The sequence below is a fragment of the Lissotriton helveticus genome, chromosome 11 (assembly GCF_964261635.1).
Source record: "Lissotriton helveticus chromosome 11, aLisHel1.1, whole genome shotgun sequence".
NCBI lineage: Eukaryota > Metazoa > Chordata > Amphibia > Caudata > Salamandridae > Lissotriton > Lissotriton helveticus.
The window spans coordinates 892139345-892155925 of record NC_136072.1 but is presented as its reverse complement, the minus strand read 5'-3'; the positions used below and the strand labels follow the sequence as shown (position 1 = coordinate 892155925).

At 43.3% G+C, this 16581-nt stretch overlaps 1 protein-coding gene across 2 annotated transcripts in view; it reads left to right on the top strand.

Annotated features, from left to right (window-relative positions):
* Positions 1–16581, top strand: part of RNFT2 (ring finger protein, transmembrane 2) — a 299051-nt gene that overhangs the window by 208482 nt on the left and 73988 nt on the right. For both annotated transcript variants that reach the window (XM_078667129.1, XM_078667130.1), the window contains exon 8: positions 15960–16109. In XM_078667129.1, the coding sequence (XP_078523255.1) occupies positions 15960–16109 (150 nt within the window). The remainder of the gene's footprint in view (positions 1–15959; positions 16110–16581) is intronic.

Sequence of the window (16581 nt, the reverse complement as noted above, 5' to 3'; positions counted from 1 at the left end):
CCACCAGGAGGGAGACTGTGTGGTGTGCGACAGTCTTGAGTGGCAAAAATGTTGAAATAGTAAAAAATTATAAAAAACATCTTCTCTCCTGTGTAGTTTATTTTTATTTTCACAGGGACAGAAAAGGTTAAATAAGTGGGCGTGCTTAATTGGAGAATTATAGGTCCAGAGCACCTGGTGAGTGGTTGGTTGACATGTTTCAGCCTGTGTCGCCCAAAAGGGTTGGATGGCTTTGGGAAACATCCTTTACAACGCAACTTTTACCACGCAGTGCCTTTACGACGCGACTTTTACAACGCAAACCATTACAACGAATTGCGCTGGGGGGCGCTCTAGGATAGGGAATGTGTTTAATGTACTATCCAACACCTTCCCTACTATCCACGGGGACTGGAGTTGGAATAGTAAATTAAACAATTCACTATCCAGCGCCTAAAAGCACTATGCGTTGTAATGGTATGCGTTGTAAAAACAGCGTTGTAAAAGCATGCGATGTAAAAGCATGCGTTGTAATGTCATACATCCGATGGCTTTCTTCAGGACCAAAGGATCCAGCCGTCTCAAATGTGGAGGGGCTGTGTATGTGCTATGTAAAGTGAGTGTATTTGCTCACCATATTAGGGCAACAGGTTGTATTTAATGGCTGTTATGGACATGTGATAATTGTCCTCCACAGCAATAGACCAAATTAAGGCCTAAGAGAAAATAAGGAAGGAGTTAAAAGCTTATTTATTATGCAAAGGCAAAAATAAACATAGGCTTACATGTTATCGAAACAAATGTTTAAAAGTTCTATTTCTTGCTTAATGTGATTTAGATGTTGTAATACATTTTGCAGTGTTGGCTTTCTGTTGTCGGTAGATGTAAAGTATCGCAAGCCATAGTAAACTTCCAGGTTTTAAAAGAAGAGAAAAAGTGTAGAAAAGTTGAGGTAGAGCATATTCCTGGAAAATTACCAAAGGTGCATTTGTGTGCCTCTAGGAGGATAAAAGTTCAAAGTGAAAGTGAGATAGCTTTAGGAAAAATAGATGTGGTTAGTTTTACCTGGAGTCTATGTGGCGTTTCAGTTCCATGAGGCCGGCACTTTGGCTTGTAAACCTGCCATGTGGGATTCTTAAGACGTGCTGTCACTGTCTTATTTGTCCTGGAAGAGGAAGTAGATTCGAAGGGCGGTACTTTGTTGTTTGCCCTCCTGCATGTGGTCTGATTGGTTGCAATTTCCTATGGCTAATAGTGTTCAGCAAAAAACGTCCTTGATGTCTGTGCAAGGGCCAAGAGAGCTCTTAATGTTAATATAGGAAGTGTTAAAGTGTGGATACTTTTGGCCTCCGAATCTACTTCCTGTTCCAGGGCAAATTGATGCATCACCTTCCCTCACAGTAGGGAACCGATGCATCACCTTCCCTGACAGTAAAGACCCAACGCATCACCTCCCCAGTGCTGCATTAAGGAACCCATGCATCACCTTCCCTGGGAATAAGGAACCAAACCATTGCTTTGATTTTCCTGCACCACACCTCCCCACACCTATTTTCGTCTTTAATTTGGATGCATCCCAGGTACTTTGTGCTAAAAGTAACGCATCAATAGATTTCTAGGGACTGGACTGATTGAACCTTTGAAAAGTGATATATTTACTTGTGTATGTTTTGGTCTAGTTGTATTCAGATAAATATTGGTTATTTTTCTAAACTGGTGTGGACTACGTTTGTAGTCTTTTCACTGTGTTACTGTATGTGTTTGTACAAATGCGTTACACGTTGCCTCTGAGATAAGCCTGATTGCTTGTGCCAAGCTACCAAGGAAATGACATGGGGTTATCCTAGCTGTGTATTCCCTTACCCTGATTAGACTAAGGGTCCCTACTTGGACAGGGTGCAAGTCACTGCCAACTAGAGATCCAATTTCTAACACTAGGATGCTCAGGATGATTTTTTTAATGAGTAAGAGTTTGGGAGCAAAGGAAATAAGCTCAGAAGAGCAACTGTATTAAGTTGGAAGGAAATGTGTCCACTTCACTTCCCAACAAGCATTGGCATAGCCAATAGGTCTCGCCTTTGGGACCTTATAAGTGCTTAGCTATGCAGCATATAATCCCGGGTGGTGTGCCGCTAGGCATTGAATAGTTATACACGTACTATTTTTGCCATTCACTAAGCCAGTATAAAAAGTAGGATTTTCCTTGCAACACCCTTCAAGAAGCACATCTTTATGGAAAGGGAACAATATGTTTTATAGATTTTGTAAAACACAGCCCAGAATTTGGTTTTCTAGACCTCCTGGCACTAAGGACTTAGTCAATGTGCTGTTCTGAGTTAAAGAACGGCTTGGACTGTAACCACCCCACAACTGACTAAGCAATATTTGAGAAACCACGGGGATATAAAGTGGAACCCAAGAATGCTACAGAAACATTTTAAAGATTTGTTTTTAAAATAATAATCCTATCCTAGTGCACACAATAGTACTGCAATGTGAACAGAAGGAATATTCTGTCATATTGGCAGTATATTTAATAGCATTCCCACTTTCATGTCCTTTCATACTAAGCCAATCTTAGTTTCAAAGGAAGGGCTAATTGGAGCTTCAGATGGTTCACATCCACATACCTGTTTGAACTGTTTAAGTCTTTATTCAGTTAAGTAGTGAGGCCTGCTATTCTCGTCTGCGCCCACAGCTGGGCTTATAAACTCAGCAAGTGAAGTCTGTCATTCTTCAGAAAGGACAGGTGATGCGTTTCAGCAGGGTCTGTCTCGTTTGTGTCGCTTGGTACAGAGTACCCACTCTAACACTTCCTACTTTGTGATAAGATTGTATAACATTATTTAGTAATAAACAATTAGCAGGAAAAAGCTTAGTGCTTAGAATTTTTATTCTGCTAGACTGTTTGTTTTACATTTGTAAAAAAACTAAATTCTTATTCACTTTCCATGGAACTTCGTTCAAAATGTAATCGTTTAGAATAAAATAGCAAGATTTGATTAATTAATGTGAATATATCCGAGCAGGTTTGATCATTATGTTGCAAAGAAAAAGTGATTTAAGACAAATGCGCATTTCTTATTAATCTCCCATTTTAAATGTTTGCCAATGCGGATACCTAGAGGAGAACAAAGCACAATTAACAGAACAGGGGATGCTGTGGGATGCAGTGCACTGCTTTCGTGGCCCTCACACAACCTACACACAGTCAACTGCTTAGGAGCGACTCTTGCAAGGACAAAACTATAGAAACGCACCATCCTGAAAATGGCAAATACCCTTAGGGAATGGAATAGTAAGTAACTTGTGAAATGTAAACAGAAACAACATTGCCGTTCCCAGGAAGGGAGGGCAGTATCCGTTTTGCTGGCTGTCACGAGTGGCGGGGCACAAGGGTGGGAGCACTGGGAGGGGGAGGACATTTCCAGATGGAACACTGGTCCAACCAGCACCGCATCACAACTCCGCCCACCAAAGCAACTGCTGGAGATTGGATGCCCTCTAGGAGTGATATATTTTATTTTCAGTTTAATTAGCTCGGGATAAAAATATCTTGCGGTGATTACATTGGAATAATAGAATCAGAAGTGTAAAAAAACAATAGGTCGTGGAGCTGGTATAATTAATGATATAAAGTAAAACAGAAAATAAAAAGGCTAAGCATTAGAAGTAGGGAGTGTAGGTAATAATTAAAATGGAGAAGGAGGGTTCTGAAGCAGTCTCACCCATAAAATAAATAATTACATACATACATAAATACGTGTCTCAGGCATAATTCGACTGAATGGAAAGTTTGTACCTAACGAAACACTACCATCTGTTTTGCTGGCTGTCACTAGTGGTGGGGCACAAGGGTGGGAGCACTGGGAGGGGGAGGATATTTACAGATGGGACACTGGTCCAACCAGCACCGCATCGCAACTCCGCCCACCAAAGCAACTGCTGGAGACTGGATGCCCTCTAGGAGTGATATATTTTATTTTCAGTTTAATTAGCTCGGTATACAAATATCTCGCTTGGGCAGCGAAGGCCACGAGTAGTTGGAAGGTGAATCCGAATCCCACTCCATTGTTTTCGGTTAAATAAACAAAGCGGGCCGCAGATGTTCGAGCAGCACTTTGTTGTGTTCAAAAGCGAGTCAAGTCGAAGTATGATGTGAACTGAAGGCATAATCGCCCTCCCATGGGAGGGAGGGGAAGGCAGTAAAAGTTTGCTCTCTGCAGGCGTCCCAGCATGTAGACAGCTTGGGCTGTAAATATTAAGCCAGAAGGGGGAAGGTGAAACAAGCACGGCCCCGGCTAGCATTCACACCCACATACCGGTTTATGCCTCGAACCCTGAATTGGGAGGCAGCTACATTATGTGTGGTATTCCTAAACTTTAGTTTTAAACTTATTTTGTTTTATTTTATTTAGAGAGTTTCATGTAGCATGAAAACGACCAGAGGGTAGCAGGGCACTGTCCAGAGCCGCAGTTAGCAGTTACAACATAGCAAAATAGTTAGAACGTCTTCCTAACAAAAATAATGTTGCATGACGTTAAGCAAAAAAAACTGCAAATTAACTTTGCAGTGGATGAGAGCACTGTTTGATTTTATACCTTGTAGCACCATCCACATTTAAAATGAAAGAGTTTAGCTTTTGTTTCAAGCGTTCTGTTATAGGCACAAAGAGAGGGGGAGAGAGAGAGAGAAAGAGAGAGCGGGAGAGAAAGAAAGAGAGAAAGCGACAGGAGAGAGAGAGAGCCAGAGAGAGAGCCCGGGAGTGCTGCGTGTGTGCGCTGTCTGCTCTTTTTGGAAGCACTGCACTTGTGCTTGTGGCGCGCCCCTGCTCGCTCCCGCAAGCTGGATGTCGCCACAAGCACGAGTGTGTGCTTCCAAAAAGAGCAGAGCGATGGCTAAAGGTCCTCCTATACAGCACATGCGCGCTGCGTAGGCGAGACCTAAAAACGCATTGATTCTGAACTTGCCCCTAAGACATTTTAGTTTAAACTAGCAAAGAGGCATTAGAGGATGGAGAGAGGACGAAGAGATTCTTGTCGGCAGTACAGGGTCAGTGTACATTAATGCTATGTAGATGCCCAGCAAGTGCCTTCAAATGTAACATCACTGACTAACTTCAGTACAGGATATAACCTGTGAGCATATAAATAGCAACTTGAATCAGAAGTTGTCTCCTCCGATATGTAAACAGAACCATGAGTAGGGTGTAGAGTAGGATGTTACAGATAAAAATGTAGATACAAAAAAGTGGTGGTACCACAGATGATACAACAAATGTATCTGTAAGTAAGATACTCAAAAAAGTGATTGCTTGGCAGATTGTCATGGGATTCCAGCTTAGTATCGACTTCAGACTATCGTACTGGTTAGATTGACAAGTCCCCTGTTTGGAAACCCACTCCATATAACGTTTAACCCCTATGACTAATGTGCACCATATTTGGCATGCTTACAAGGTTTTTGTATGCTGTTTCCCCAAGTTAGGTGCAAATTGGGCCGGGTGGCCAAAGTTATTAGAGGAGGGGGCAAAAAGCAAAAATGGGTTTCTCTATGGAGACAGATGTGAAGTTTAACTATACAATATTAACTCCACCGCTGGGAGTGTGCAGTGGGGGGAAGAGAGGGAGAGCGAAAGAAAATATTATTTTGAACAAATCTTGAAAATCAGATGCTGTACATGGATCAGTATGGTATGTGGGGTGTGGTTGAGATCAGAAACAAGGATGTAATTAGGAGGGGATGGCATTGTGGATATGTAATCATTAGCTACCAGCCATCGCATTCTACAGAAGTTCTTTTGCATATTATTGTAACACATATATACACTTTGTAGTATATTAAGTAAAATGTATTTGCACAGATTCACAGAGTTGTTTTAGTGCTTTTCAATTGTCGAACTGTGCATTTAAATTCAGGTCTAATGGAACCAAAGCCTGTAATGTAGTCACTGTGCCACAACTGAGTTCGCCCATACTTGATTTGCACCTGCAACTGTGACTTAAACACAGATCTCTAAGGCAGGTGCATTGACGAACTGAGCAACCTCACCGTGTGGCACAGTTGATAGCCGGTGAGGGTAAGGCGCTCTAAGTATGTTTAACATGTTTTCTTGGGCTGTGAGTGTTTGAAGAACCAGTTCCCTTTCAGGCAGCTTCCAGATCGTCGTGAATGGGACTGTGCCTCGTTGTTGCACTAGGAAGCCTACAACGCCTTAGGCCCAGACATATAATTTTCAGGGTGTTATTAAAATGACTTATAAACAATTGCAGCTCTCAGGAATTTTACTGTACATGGTAATAAAACCAATTGCGTTTTTCAATTAAATGCCTTGCAGACAGTGATTTTCTTAAGAGGTGAGACGCAATAACATATATTTAAAAGCATATACGAAACATTACCACAAAATCGTATAGTTTCTTTAGTTTTGAATGTCCTTTCTTATCAGATTTGTGAGATTCTAAAAATTTAGCTTAAGCAAAGAAAGTAAAAATCTGCTGTATTCCAGGGTGCCACTTTGGCAAACACAAAGGAGTGTACGCCTTTAGACCCTGTCACCACCCACATAATTGGGCTGCATATGAACATCCCTACTACCTGCTCTTTCTACCTGGTGCCAGCTGGGAGCAGCAATTATAACAATATGAACTGTAATAGGCATTCACCAATGGGCCAGGTTAGTGTCACAGATTCATTTAATCACAGATTTGATAGGAACCTTGAACGAACATGCCTGTTCAATGCCAAATGTGTCCCAATATTAACAGTGAAGGTCTTTCTTGTTGTCGAAAGGCTTGGTTTCAGAAAGCTGTTGCAATCACACACATTTCCCAGTGATTCAATGACTCTGTATGAACAACTGTACAATATTTATATCAGCAGTTGGTTATTTCACTGGCAAAAACGTTATATTCCACCATGGATTTGTGGATTTGGACGGAAACACCAACTTCAAGGCCACAACGGTGTGCTTGGTTGTCTTATTTTTTGCACACTCCACGAGCATTGCAAAATAGTCATGCATTGCAACTTTGTCAGTCTAAACATATCCTTCAACAAGATACTTCTCCAACCTGTTCATGGGACCACAGGGCAGACAGGGGCTGCTGGGGCCCAAGCGTGGTGATTGAGGTCGTTTGACAATGGTATCGTGCTATTGTGGCCCTGTAAGCTTGTCCACGTACAGCCCTTTCCATACTTGACTAAGTTTGGCGAGGGCAAGTAGACACAGGAGTCTCAGGGAGGAAGTGTCGGTGGCCAGAGAAGAGTTCAGCCCTCAACAGCCAATCACCAGACGCAATTACATATTGTCCAGCCCAGTGTTTATCTTTTATGGAAAAGAAAGTACTTAATTCCACACCAGAATTAAGTCCTACACGGGTCAATTGGAATTGCAAATTACAGGGCTATCATCCATGTTACGATGCCCAATTAGCTTTACACCTCCTCCTTTAATATTCTTGCCCCACTCCGGCGAGTCTAGTGAGTCTAGTGACTTATGTCCCTTATATATTGCTGGTAGAGGCTTGAATTTGGCGCAGGGGCAGATTACTTCACCTTTACTCCCATTGGTTAGATGTTTGACTTTGTTCAAGAGCTTTTACCCCCAAGCATAAATTCAGGCATAAAGTCAAGTCATTGCACTCATTTTCTCATATTATGCCTCACTGCATTCACAGGCTAAGCCCTGCTTTTACCTGCTGGATGATTGTACCTGTTGTGTGGTGTGGCTGGCACAGTCTGTATCCCCACTCTTGTCAGCGGCAGCTCTTTGCTGTGAGGACTTCAACAACTGCTTCCCTCTGAACTGGAATTGCTGGATGCGATCAACACTAAGCCTGGGCGGAAAACTACACTACGCTCACGTAGTCTGTGTAGTTTGCGCAACTGCACGCTACGCGAATGTACATAGCACAGTGCAAAAATGCATAGTGTAGCGGGCATATTTTGCTTGCTCGCGTGCCTCAGCATCAAGTTGGCGACCGCGAGCGAGCAAAATGACATCACGGCGAGACTTTTTCCTCGTTCGCGATCAGCAAAATCAAGTTGCCGTTCGCGAGCGTGGAAAATATACCTCCCGGCGAGATTCTCAACGCAGGGAGGTCAGGTTTCTCATTGCGAGTGGTCACGTAAGGTCGCGACGAGAAACTACCAGCCGGCGTTGAGAAAACTGCAGCTCGAGTACAAATCTACTGGAGCGGCAGAAAACGACCGCTTGCATTGTGCAAGATGCCGTTTGCAATGAATGCACAGTGCGGACAAGTGCACAAGTACCCCAGGAAAGACAGTTGTAGCTTCCAGGTCCGTTCATCAGCTGGGATGCGTCTTTCACAATTGCGTGCCACATCCAAGGCCAGTTGGGTCACTTCACTGTTGGTGCAGTTCTTCTCCTCTGGCATCGGAAGTAGCGGTACCACTGCAGCGGCTGCCAGCAGCCATAATGTTCCTTGTGCTTGTAAAGTCATAGTGTATATCGCAGCTGAAAACACGTAGGAAAAACAGTAGACCCCCTCACAACGCAAGGGACTCCTGGCTTTGTTCTCTTGGGTAGTCTGCTTTCTCTGGGTGTTCCTTATGCCGGGATTACACAGAGCTTCACCTAGTCAGTCTCTCCTCCTTCCGAATCAGCACACCCCTTCCATCTCTCAGCTGGACGGCCGTCTTCTAGGCACTACATAGACCATCAGTTCCTTCAGGAGGCAGTGCAGACTTCAGGTGGTGTTCCGTCACCTCCGGGAGACTGGCTGTCAGGCAGACACCAGTTCTGGTTTCACAGATGTTCTTTGAGTACTCTGCAGATCATTATCTTCCTTGCTCATGAAGAACATGGAAATGGAATAAAGTGTGGTGGTTTCCATTACGCTTTTATACACATTTTCCACACTGGGAGGGTTATTGCATGTCTAAAGCTTCACAACCAATTTGTGTTGGTTCTCGTTCAAATGTTCAAATGTTATTTTCAGGCTGCTTTATAGAAATTACCTTTGTGCAAAGTGACGGTGCTCACACAGGTGGCAGTGGGACAGAGAGTAAATAAGTTGATTGGGACAATAATACAATGCCTTGTATATCAAATTGTAAACAACATAAAACATCAGCTAAGGTTCAAAACTAACAAACTATCTTAAAACAAACTTCTAGACTTGATAGCACTTAAAAATCGCTCAGTTTCTACTGCAGCCTCCATAAAATGCGTATTTGTTACAAGTGCTGTAGCTTCATACCTAGACTGAATACCAAATATATTTCTATTAAATTGTTTTAAAATGTCTTACAAGCAATTGCATAAAAAGGACAATCCATAAATACATGACATATTGAACTTTTAGTATTTAAAAAACACACGCACGCTCCATTGTTATCTCACATTTTCAGATATAGTTCAGGTTCTGAGAAGATTCGGCTACAGCCAAACAGTTTTTTGAATATTTCTAAATGTAATTTAAGGTCAGATAGTTTTCATACATAAGGAAATAGATCAGAATGACCTAAGGTATTGAGAGTCAACGCGACTAAGGATATATTGAACAGAAACTTTTAATTCAAACATAATGACACATGAAGAGTGGAATCCCTTAGGTAATGTTTATTTGGGAATGGTCCCCAGTTGGCAGTGCATATTTCCAATTCTAGTAATGCTTTTAATAAGGGTCGCTTCCCATTTCTTTTCACTATAAAGGGCTTTCTCCCAGCTTAATTCTGAGATTTTTAAGGGGGCATCATATAGCGATAGTTTTTTTTACATATTTTGAGTGATGTAGTTGATGGCGAATACTTTGAACCATGGTACACTTTGGAAGGCTAAGAATATATTTTAAGGCAGCGAGCTCTATTCATTGCCAGGTGTTCTGTGGCTCTAAAATTAGAACTTCTGAACCATACAAGGCCAATGGAGGAATGTTACTCTTCTAGGCTTTCTGTAGAGAGGCCTATGAATATCCTCCATATATCTTGTTAAAGTTCACTAGGGGCCCAGTCTGTAATAAGACTCTTGCCTTTACCAACCTCATACACTCTTCCCATTCCAGGTCTTATTTAAAATTCAACCCTAGATATTTGTTAAAATATACTATTTCGATCATATTGCTATCCAGAGACCATTTAAAATGTGTTACTTTCTTGCCAAAATCATAATCTTTGTTTTTTCTAAATTAATTTTCAGGTAAGTTTCCTCACAGTAAGTAACTAGGACACCAATCTTCTGGTTCGGTGGAGGGTTTATTGTTGGGGAGGAAGAAATGGCACTCAGGCTCGTACGCCAAAGAGTAAAGATGCGATGAGTGGTTACGGTGCTACAAGGTCAGGGAATGAAACCCTATTGAAAACAACTCCTGCGAGCGTGTGGGTGAGACCCACACCGTCAAATTATAACCAGGTCCTGTGCACACGTATATGAAGTATAGGTACTAGTGTAAAAACCATTAATCAAAGTGCAATCATGAAGGTCGACATCAGGAGTATTTTAAGGAAGATAATTTTATATCAAGTATTTTTGGTCAATACAGAATAAAAACCAGTCGACACGTGTTTCGTCACGAAAAGTAAACTCGTGACTCTTCAGGGCTGTAAGGAGAAATAATCATGGGTGTGAGAATCGCAGTACTGGTGATAATTCCGACCCAGTACTTGGACGGGTCCGTGAGTAATGGTTTTTACACTAGTACCTATACTTCATATACGTGTGCACAGGACCTGGTTATAACTAGGACATCAAGTTGCCTCTGAAGGCCAATAGCAGTGAAATCTAAAAGCATCAAATCATCTGCACAAAGCAGACTCGGGCAATGGTTAGAGCCCATTTTAGAGGGAAAAATGTGTTTTTGGGGGAGGTGGGGAGCCGCAAGCGCAAGGTAAGTTTTGTTGTTTCTTTACTCTCACTTGTAGCACGCATGTGCTCCCCCTCCTGCTTGTTGTGGTCTTTAGTCCGCACCCCATCCCCCCACCTCCCCTTCGGCGTGGGCTTTAGCCCGCAAAGTACCCCTACGTTCGTCGTGGTATTTAGCCTACAAAGTACCCCTCCGTTCGTCGTGGTCTTTAGCCTACAAAGCCCCCCTCCCCCCACTCTTACCGGCACTGGGCGGCAAAAGAAAGGAATTTTCCCGGGCGTCAAAAGCCCTAGCTAAGTAGCTATGCCACTGGTGGCAGGTCTCCACACTCTTTAAGGGCTCTGCGCAAGGCAGTGCTGCATGTTGAATTTCCTTTAATATGCAGAGTCTGCAAAAAGGTGAGAATATAAGTGTTTGTTATATTCATATTCAGTAATACGGTTATCTTTTCTTTTGACAGGTTAATAAATATATGCATTTTTTACTTTATTACTCATATGTTGTATTTATAGAGATCTCAAACAAAGAAAGGATTCATTGCGCCAAGACATGGGACACAGACCGTAGATACTAAAAAAATCTTTAACAAAAACGATGCATTTTAGTGCACTTCCTAGGCCACACATTTGAATTTTGCCTACGTTCCAACAACGGTTTCAGGAAGCACCTCATGAGGACATTTGCGTTCTTCTGAGATGTAAATGCAGGTTACAGATAATGCATTAACTCATAGGACTTTTGGGTTTATCATTTTATATGGTTGGATGACGTCATACTGTGCTGGTGGACCCCCTTCAATGGTATCTATAGCTCTAAGTTGTTGGCCCGGTTATAGGGCTCACGTATTAGCTCCTAGTATTGGTCATAAGTTCTACCGTTTGTCATTTATTGTAAGGGTTTAACACAAGTGTGCGGGCCAGGCTTTTGGTCTGGTGCTCTACTGTGTTTGGGGAAAGCTCTCGTGAGTTGCATTTAAGGCCACGCATGAATGAAGTGGCTGAAGCCTGCTGGCACAGAGGGGTGCTTTTTTTGAAACTGTCACCTGGTAAGTGAGTTTGTGAAACCCGCACTCGGCCCATTGGCATGGTTTTTGTGGTGTGCACTCTTTTTATGCCTGTGATGTTTTTTGAGTTACCTCAAAATTGGTCACGGCTCCCTGATACATGAAGGGATTTGTGGGGTGGCCGTGGAGCCACACATGCAGCACTATCGACTCGAAGTGCTGCTGTGAACATAGTTAAGGATTATAAAGAGTGGGGAAATCCTGAAGAGAAACGTCTCCCATCCATGAATAAGGCAGTCTCTTCCTGTCACATACTGTGGGGTCTGATGATGGACTACCGGGGCAGCGGCTTCAATAAATCATCGCCATTTATCACTTCAGACTAATTTCGCCTGCATTCTTTGTTGTTAAGTGTTGTCATAAGAGATTAAAGGCAATCGAGAGAATGAGGGAAGCTAACTCCCTGGTCTTTCAGCAATTGCCGATGTTCACTGCTCCATGTCCCAGGAGCTTATGAGATCAGAGTACTGCCAAAACTGAGAGATTGGACTTTTTCAGGAGGCGAGGTCTGTGCAGTGATCTCATCCTGCGGAGCACTCTGGGGAGATGCAGACTCTTGCTGTGTCCTGACGGTCTTCAAGGAAGGCGGCTTCTTGGTGCCTCCCTCAGCATCCCTAGGGCTCAGGCGAGCTATCATTGACCAAAGTGGAGACACAACACATTACACTCCTCATAATGCACAGCCCAGTGGGTTCTGCAGTACTTCGGCAACCTACTGTTCGCTGTACAACACTTGCTCACCTCCATGGGCGCAGGATCTTCCAGATAGGTTGGAACATGATAAAAATATTTGCCTCATAAGAGGCCCACATGGCCTTCTCTAACCCCACCTTGTCATGAACGCGTGGGCTCACAAATGAATTCACTGGTGACTTGTTTCTCACTGTTGCTCCCTCCCTAGGTTCGGTGCATGCTTCTGCACATGTCTCGTCTGGTGGAGGCCGACTTATGTGGCAGATTCTTACCTGGTGGTGGCCAGTGTGACCATGTGGAGACTTGGTTGTTTTGTCTGATCTTCCAGCTCATCGTACCTCGCTGTGCTGTCACTGTACAGACTGTGAGATGGCGGAGAGCATTTGTTGCCTTGGATGTACTGTGACTCCCTCTGAGTGTTCCTCATTCCAACCGCAACCGTAAGCGAACAGTGTGCCTGCAGTTAAGTTTACCCACTCTAATATATGCTGCTATATTGAGCTCTACCGGCACGAAGTCCGCCGGTCTTTTTTTTAATACCCGTGCAACTGCATTTTTATCATGGTTTTAACCTCACAACCTTATGAGTTTTCTCACTGTGGCTATCAGGTATAAAATCCCCCCGTATGATAACCACTGCTTTTTGGTATGATCCATCACTGGGAGAGAGTATGGGTTGTGGATTGAACTGGAGCGAGGAATCTGTAACCTTCATTGACACTGCTGTGGTTACCCTTTATATATTTTTCTTGGGTTACCCGACTTACATGGAGAGACTGATCCCATATTAAGTGACGTGGTAGGTAGCGACTGCACCCACCACTTATGTGTAGATAGTTCTTCCCTTCACACTAGGTCCTGAAGAATTGCCGAGGATCACTAGGACCGCGAGGCATGAAACATGTTGACCTACAGAGATGAGCATAGCTGAGCTGAACCTTGACGTCAGCAGGCTGCCACTCTTCATTTGTTTTTATTCAGGCGGATAGCCAGCCTGAATAAAGTTATATTTTGGACTATCCAACCTGTTTTAATAATCACTTACACCCACTCACATCTACACCACTAGGCCCTTCACACACACTGCACCATACGGCCAGGAACAAAAGATCTCCGCCAAAAAACCCCTTTATGGGAGCCCGTCGGGTAGTGCAACGCTGACCCAACGAGGAGCAGGTCCATATGATGCAGCATGACACCTAGCTTGCTATGTGTGTGAGGACCCTAGTTCTGACAAGAGTAATTCTCCTCCTCTTCTTCTTCTTTTCTCCTTTCTCCTACTCCCTCTCTCTCGCCTAACACCCCCCCCCCCCCCCCCCCCCCGTGGAACTGCATACTCCTTTTTTTTTTTCTCTTATAGCTGTTCTTCATCCCGGGACATTTTGATGGCTTCACCAATCACGCAGGAAGGCTGTAGAGATGTACAAGAGGTGCTGACTCACCCTGTCTGCTTCACCAAAGACAGACTCGTGTTACCAGGCCTCAGGGGGCCGGAGCTTACCGTTCACAGAGAGGCATTCGAGCTAATGTTCTCTCTAATTGCATTAGTAGTAACGTATTGTACCGATCTTGGATTAGACTTCTAACATTTCCAGACTGATTAAAAGAAGACTGACAGACAGATTGGCGCATTTAAACACTTTGTAGACCTTAACCCAAGCCTACCTTAAGCAGAGCCTTTAAGACGTCATAGCAGTTGCACAGTGAAGGTGGTAAACATTTGGACTCGCGGGGGAATTGGTAAGCAGGAAATCAGGCGAAGTAGGTCAGTGGGCGGGCACTTCGCTTTGCTGGCCCTTGTGGCATAAGTTGTTAGTTTTTTCGCCCATGGCAGTACCTCACTAACTGCTTCTTCTGCAGCGTGCTTCATTTCTACCATGGACCATTAAACATAATGGGTTTGCCCTGTGTCCCTCAGAACCTGGCTATACAGTTACAAACTATGGGCATTTCTAACTTTTAATGTAAGAACTGCAGAAGCAATGTTTTAACATTTGTAACTTGTATAAGAAAGAATTGAGTTTAGAATCGCGATTCCCTGTGAAGTAAACAGCGAAAATCCCCTGCCTAGCTTATGATCACCGTCAACTGAGAGTCTTCCTAGTTCCCCAACATCTCTCGGGGATTGAATGCTGGGTGATGTAGGAGACGATACCTTTCCAGACAGGCTCTCCAGTGACACTCGAGAAAACTCAGGTACGATCAGCCTTGCAGCATCAGCTGAACGTCATATTTGTGTAAAATAGACACAGTTACTCCAGGATTTTTAGCATGCCTGTTATTTTTCCTAAATCTCATATAATAAAATATCTGCTGTTTGAGATTCTATGCTAACCTCTTTTTAGCAATGAGTGACTTTCAAGTCGGTCTGGGTGAGTCTGGGTGACCGTTTGTATTTTCAAAATGAAGAAAAAACGTTCAAATCAAAATAAAACTGTAAACATGCGAAAGACTGATTTGTATAATGTTGCTCAATTAAATAAATGATTGGAATGCGATCCCAGGCTAATGGAAGTGTTGGTGTCTGAGTGTGTTGGTGGAACCAATAACGCTGTTCTTGAGTTCACTCACACACGTCTTATTTGCGTACAGTGAAGAGTGGAAAGTTCCCTCCATTGGTATTTGTCTTAAGTATACTGAGTTGTTCAGTAAACCGATCATGGTTGTGGCTACCCATTTTATTTTAGTGTTGCACAAAGAAAAGTAACCTTAATTGTTTTTTTTAAAACATTTTATTGATTTTCATACAAAGCATATAAGGCCGTTATGCCAGGTCCCTGACAATCAGCCAATTTACAATCAAACTACTTAGGATATGAGTAGGACATCACATAACTTAGAGATGAACAGTTTAGTCGAAATGTTGGATTAGCACGATAAACACTCTCAGTACTGCATATGTATTTGCGGGCAGCTCCCGCTGCAAACACCCGTCCCCCCAGGCGTGCCACTTAGGTCCAGGTCATTATTGTGTGGTAGACCTACATTCCGAGGAGGGCATCAGCATTGATTGTGGTATCGCTGTAGGGGATCTCGTCTCAGCAAGGTAACCCATTGCGCTCCAGGCCCTAAGAGTCTGCAAATTAACCTGTGCCCCTGTGGGCCCCCTATGGAGGTGTCTTCTTCACTGTCTTCGGGGGATTTGAGTGCTACAACTAGCGCTTCCCAAGCTCTCGCCACCTCTAGCGCCTTCTCACTACCCATTCGATAGAAAAGTAACCTTGATGTCAATAAACATTGTTTTATGGGATGAACTTAAAAAACTTCACTTGATTGCTAATATTTTTGTGGAGATTGGTCCTGACACCCAATTAAGCACTATGCTCCGTTGAATGTCATGATAACATCCAGTGTATTTCAGAGGTTTCTAAACATATCACATATTTTATCTTTACAGGGCAAATTTTACCTCATCGTTGAAGAGCTCAGTCAGCTGTTCCGCACCCTTGTTCCAATCCAGCTGTGGTACAAGTACATCATGGGGGACAATCCGTCCAGTGGCTACTTCTTAGGTGGAGTCCTGATCATACTATACAGCCTCTGCAAGGTAAAATCCCACATATCTGCCCACTTTCACAGTAGATTTCTGCACACTAAGAAATTCAAGAAGAGAACTTCGAAACTCCGTTTTGTGACAAATATTGCAACAAAGAGAAGATCTTATTTAGCTGGTACCTGATGCTTCTGTTAACATGCATCAGAAAGTCTGTGCTCTAAGTAATGAGTTGAGATGTTATGTGGCCACTCAGGAGGGGAGCAGCCTCTCTATATTGGCTTGCATTTGTACGGGCAAAATATCCATTTTTCTTAGTGAGCTGGTGCCCCCGCCTTGCCCAGTTTTGGAACACCCATCCTATCCCAATTTGATTTCCCGGTCATGGAGGACCCAAGCAGACTTTCCGAGGTGACCTGGTTCACTGAAGGTTTTGATAAATGCTGGCAAACACCACCTGATTCTCTCAAACTTTGTAGTGAATGTACCCTTCACTGAGTGATGGCTGCTGAACTTCATTACTGGC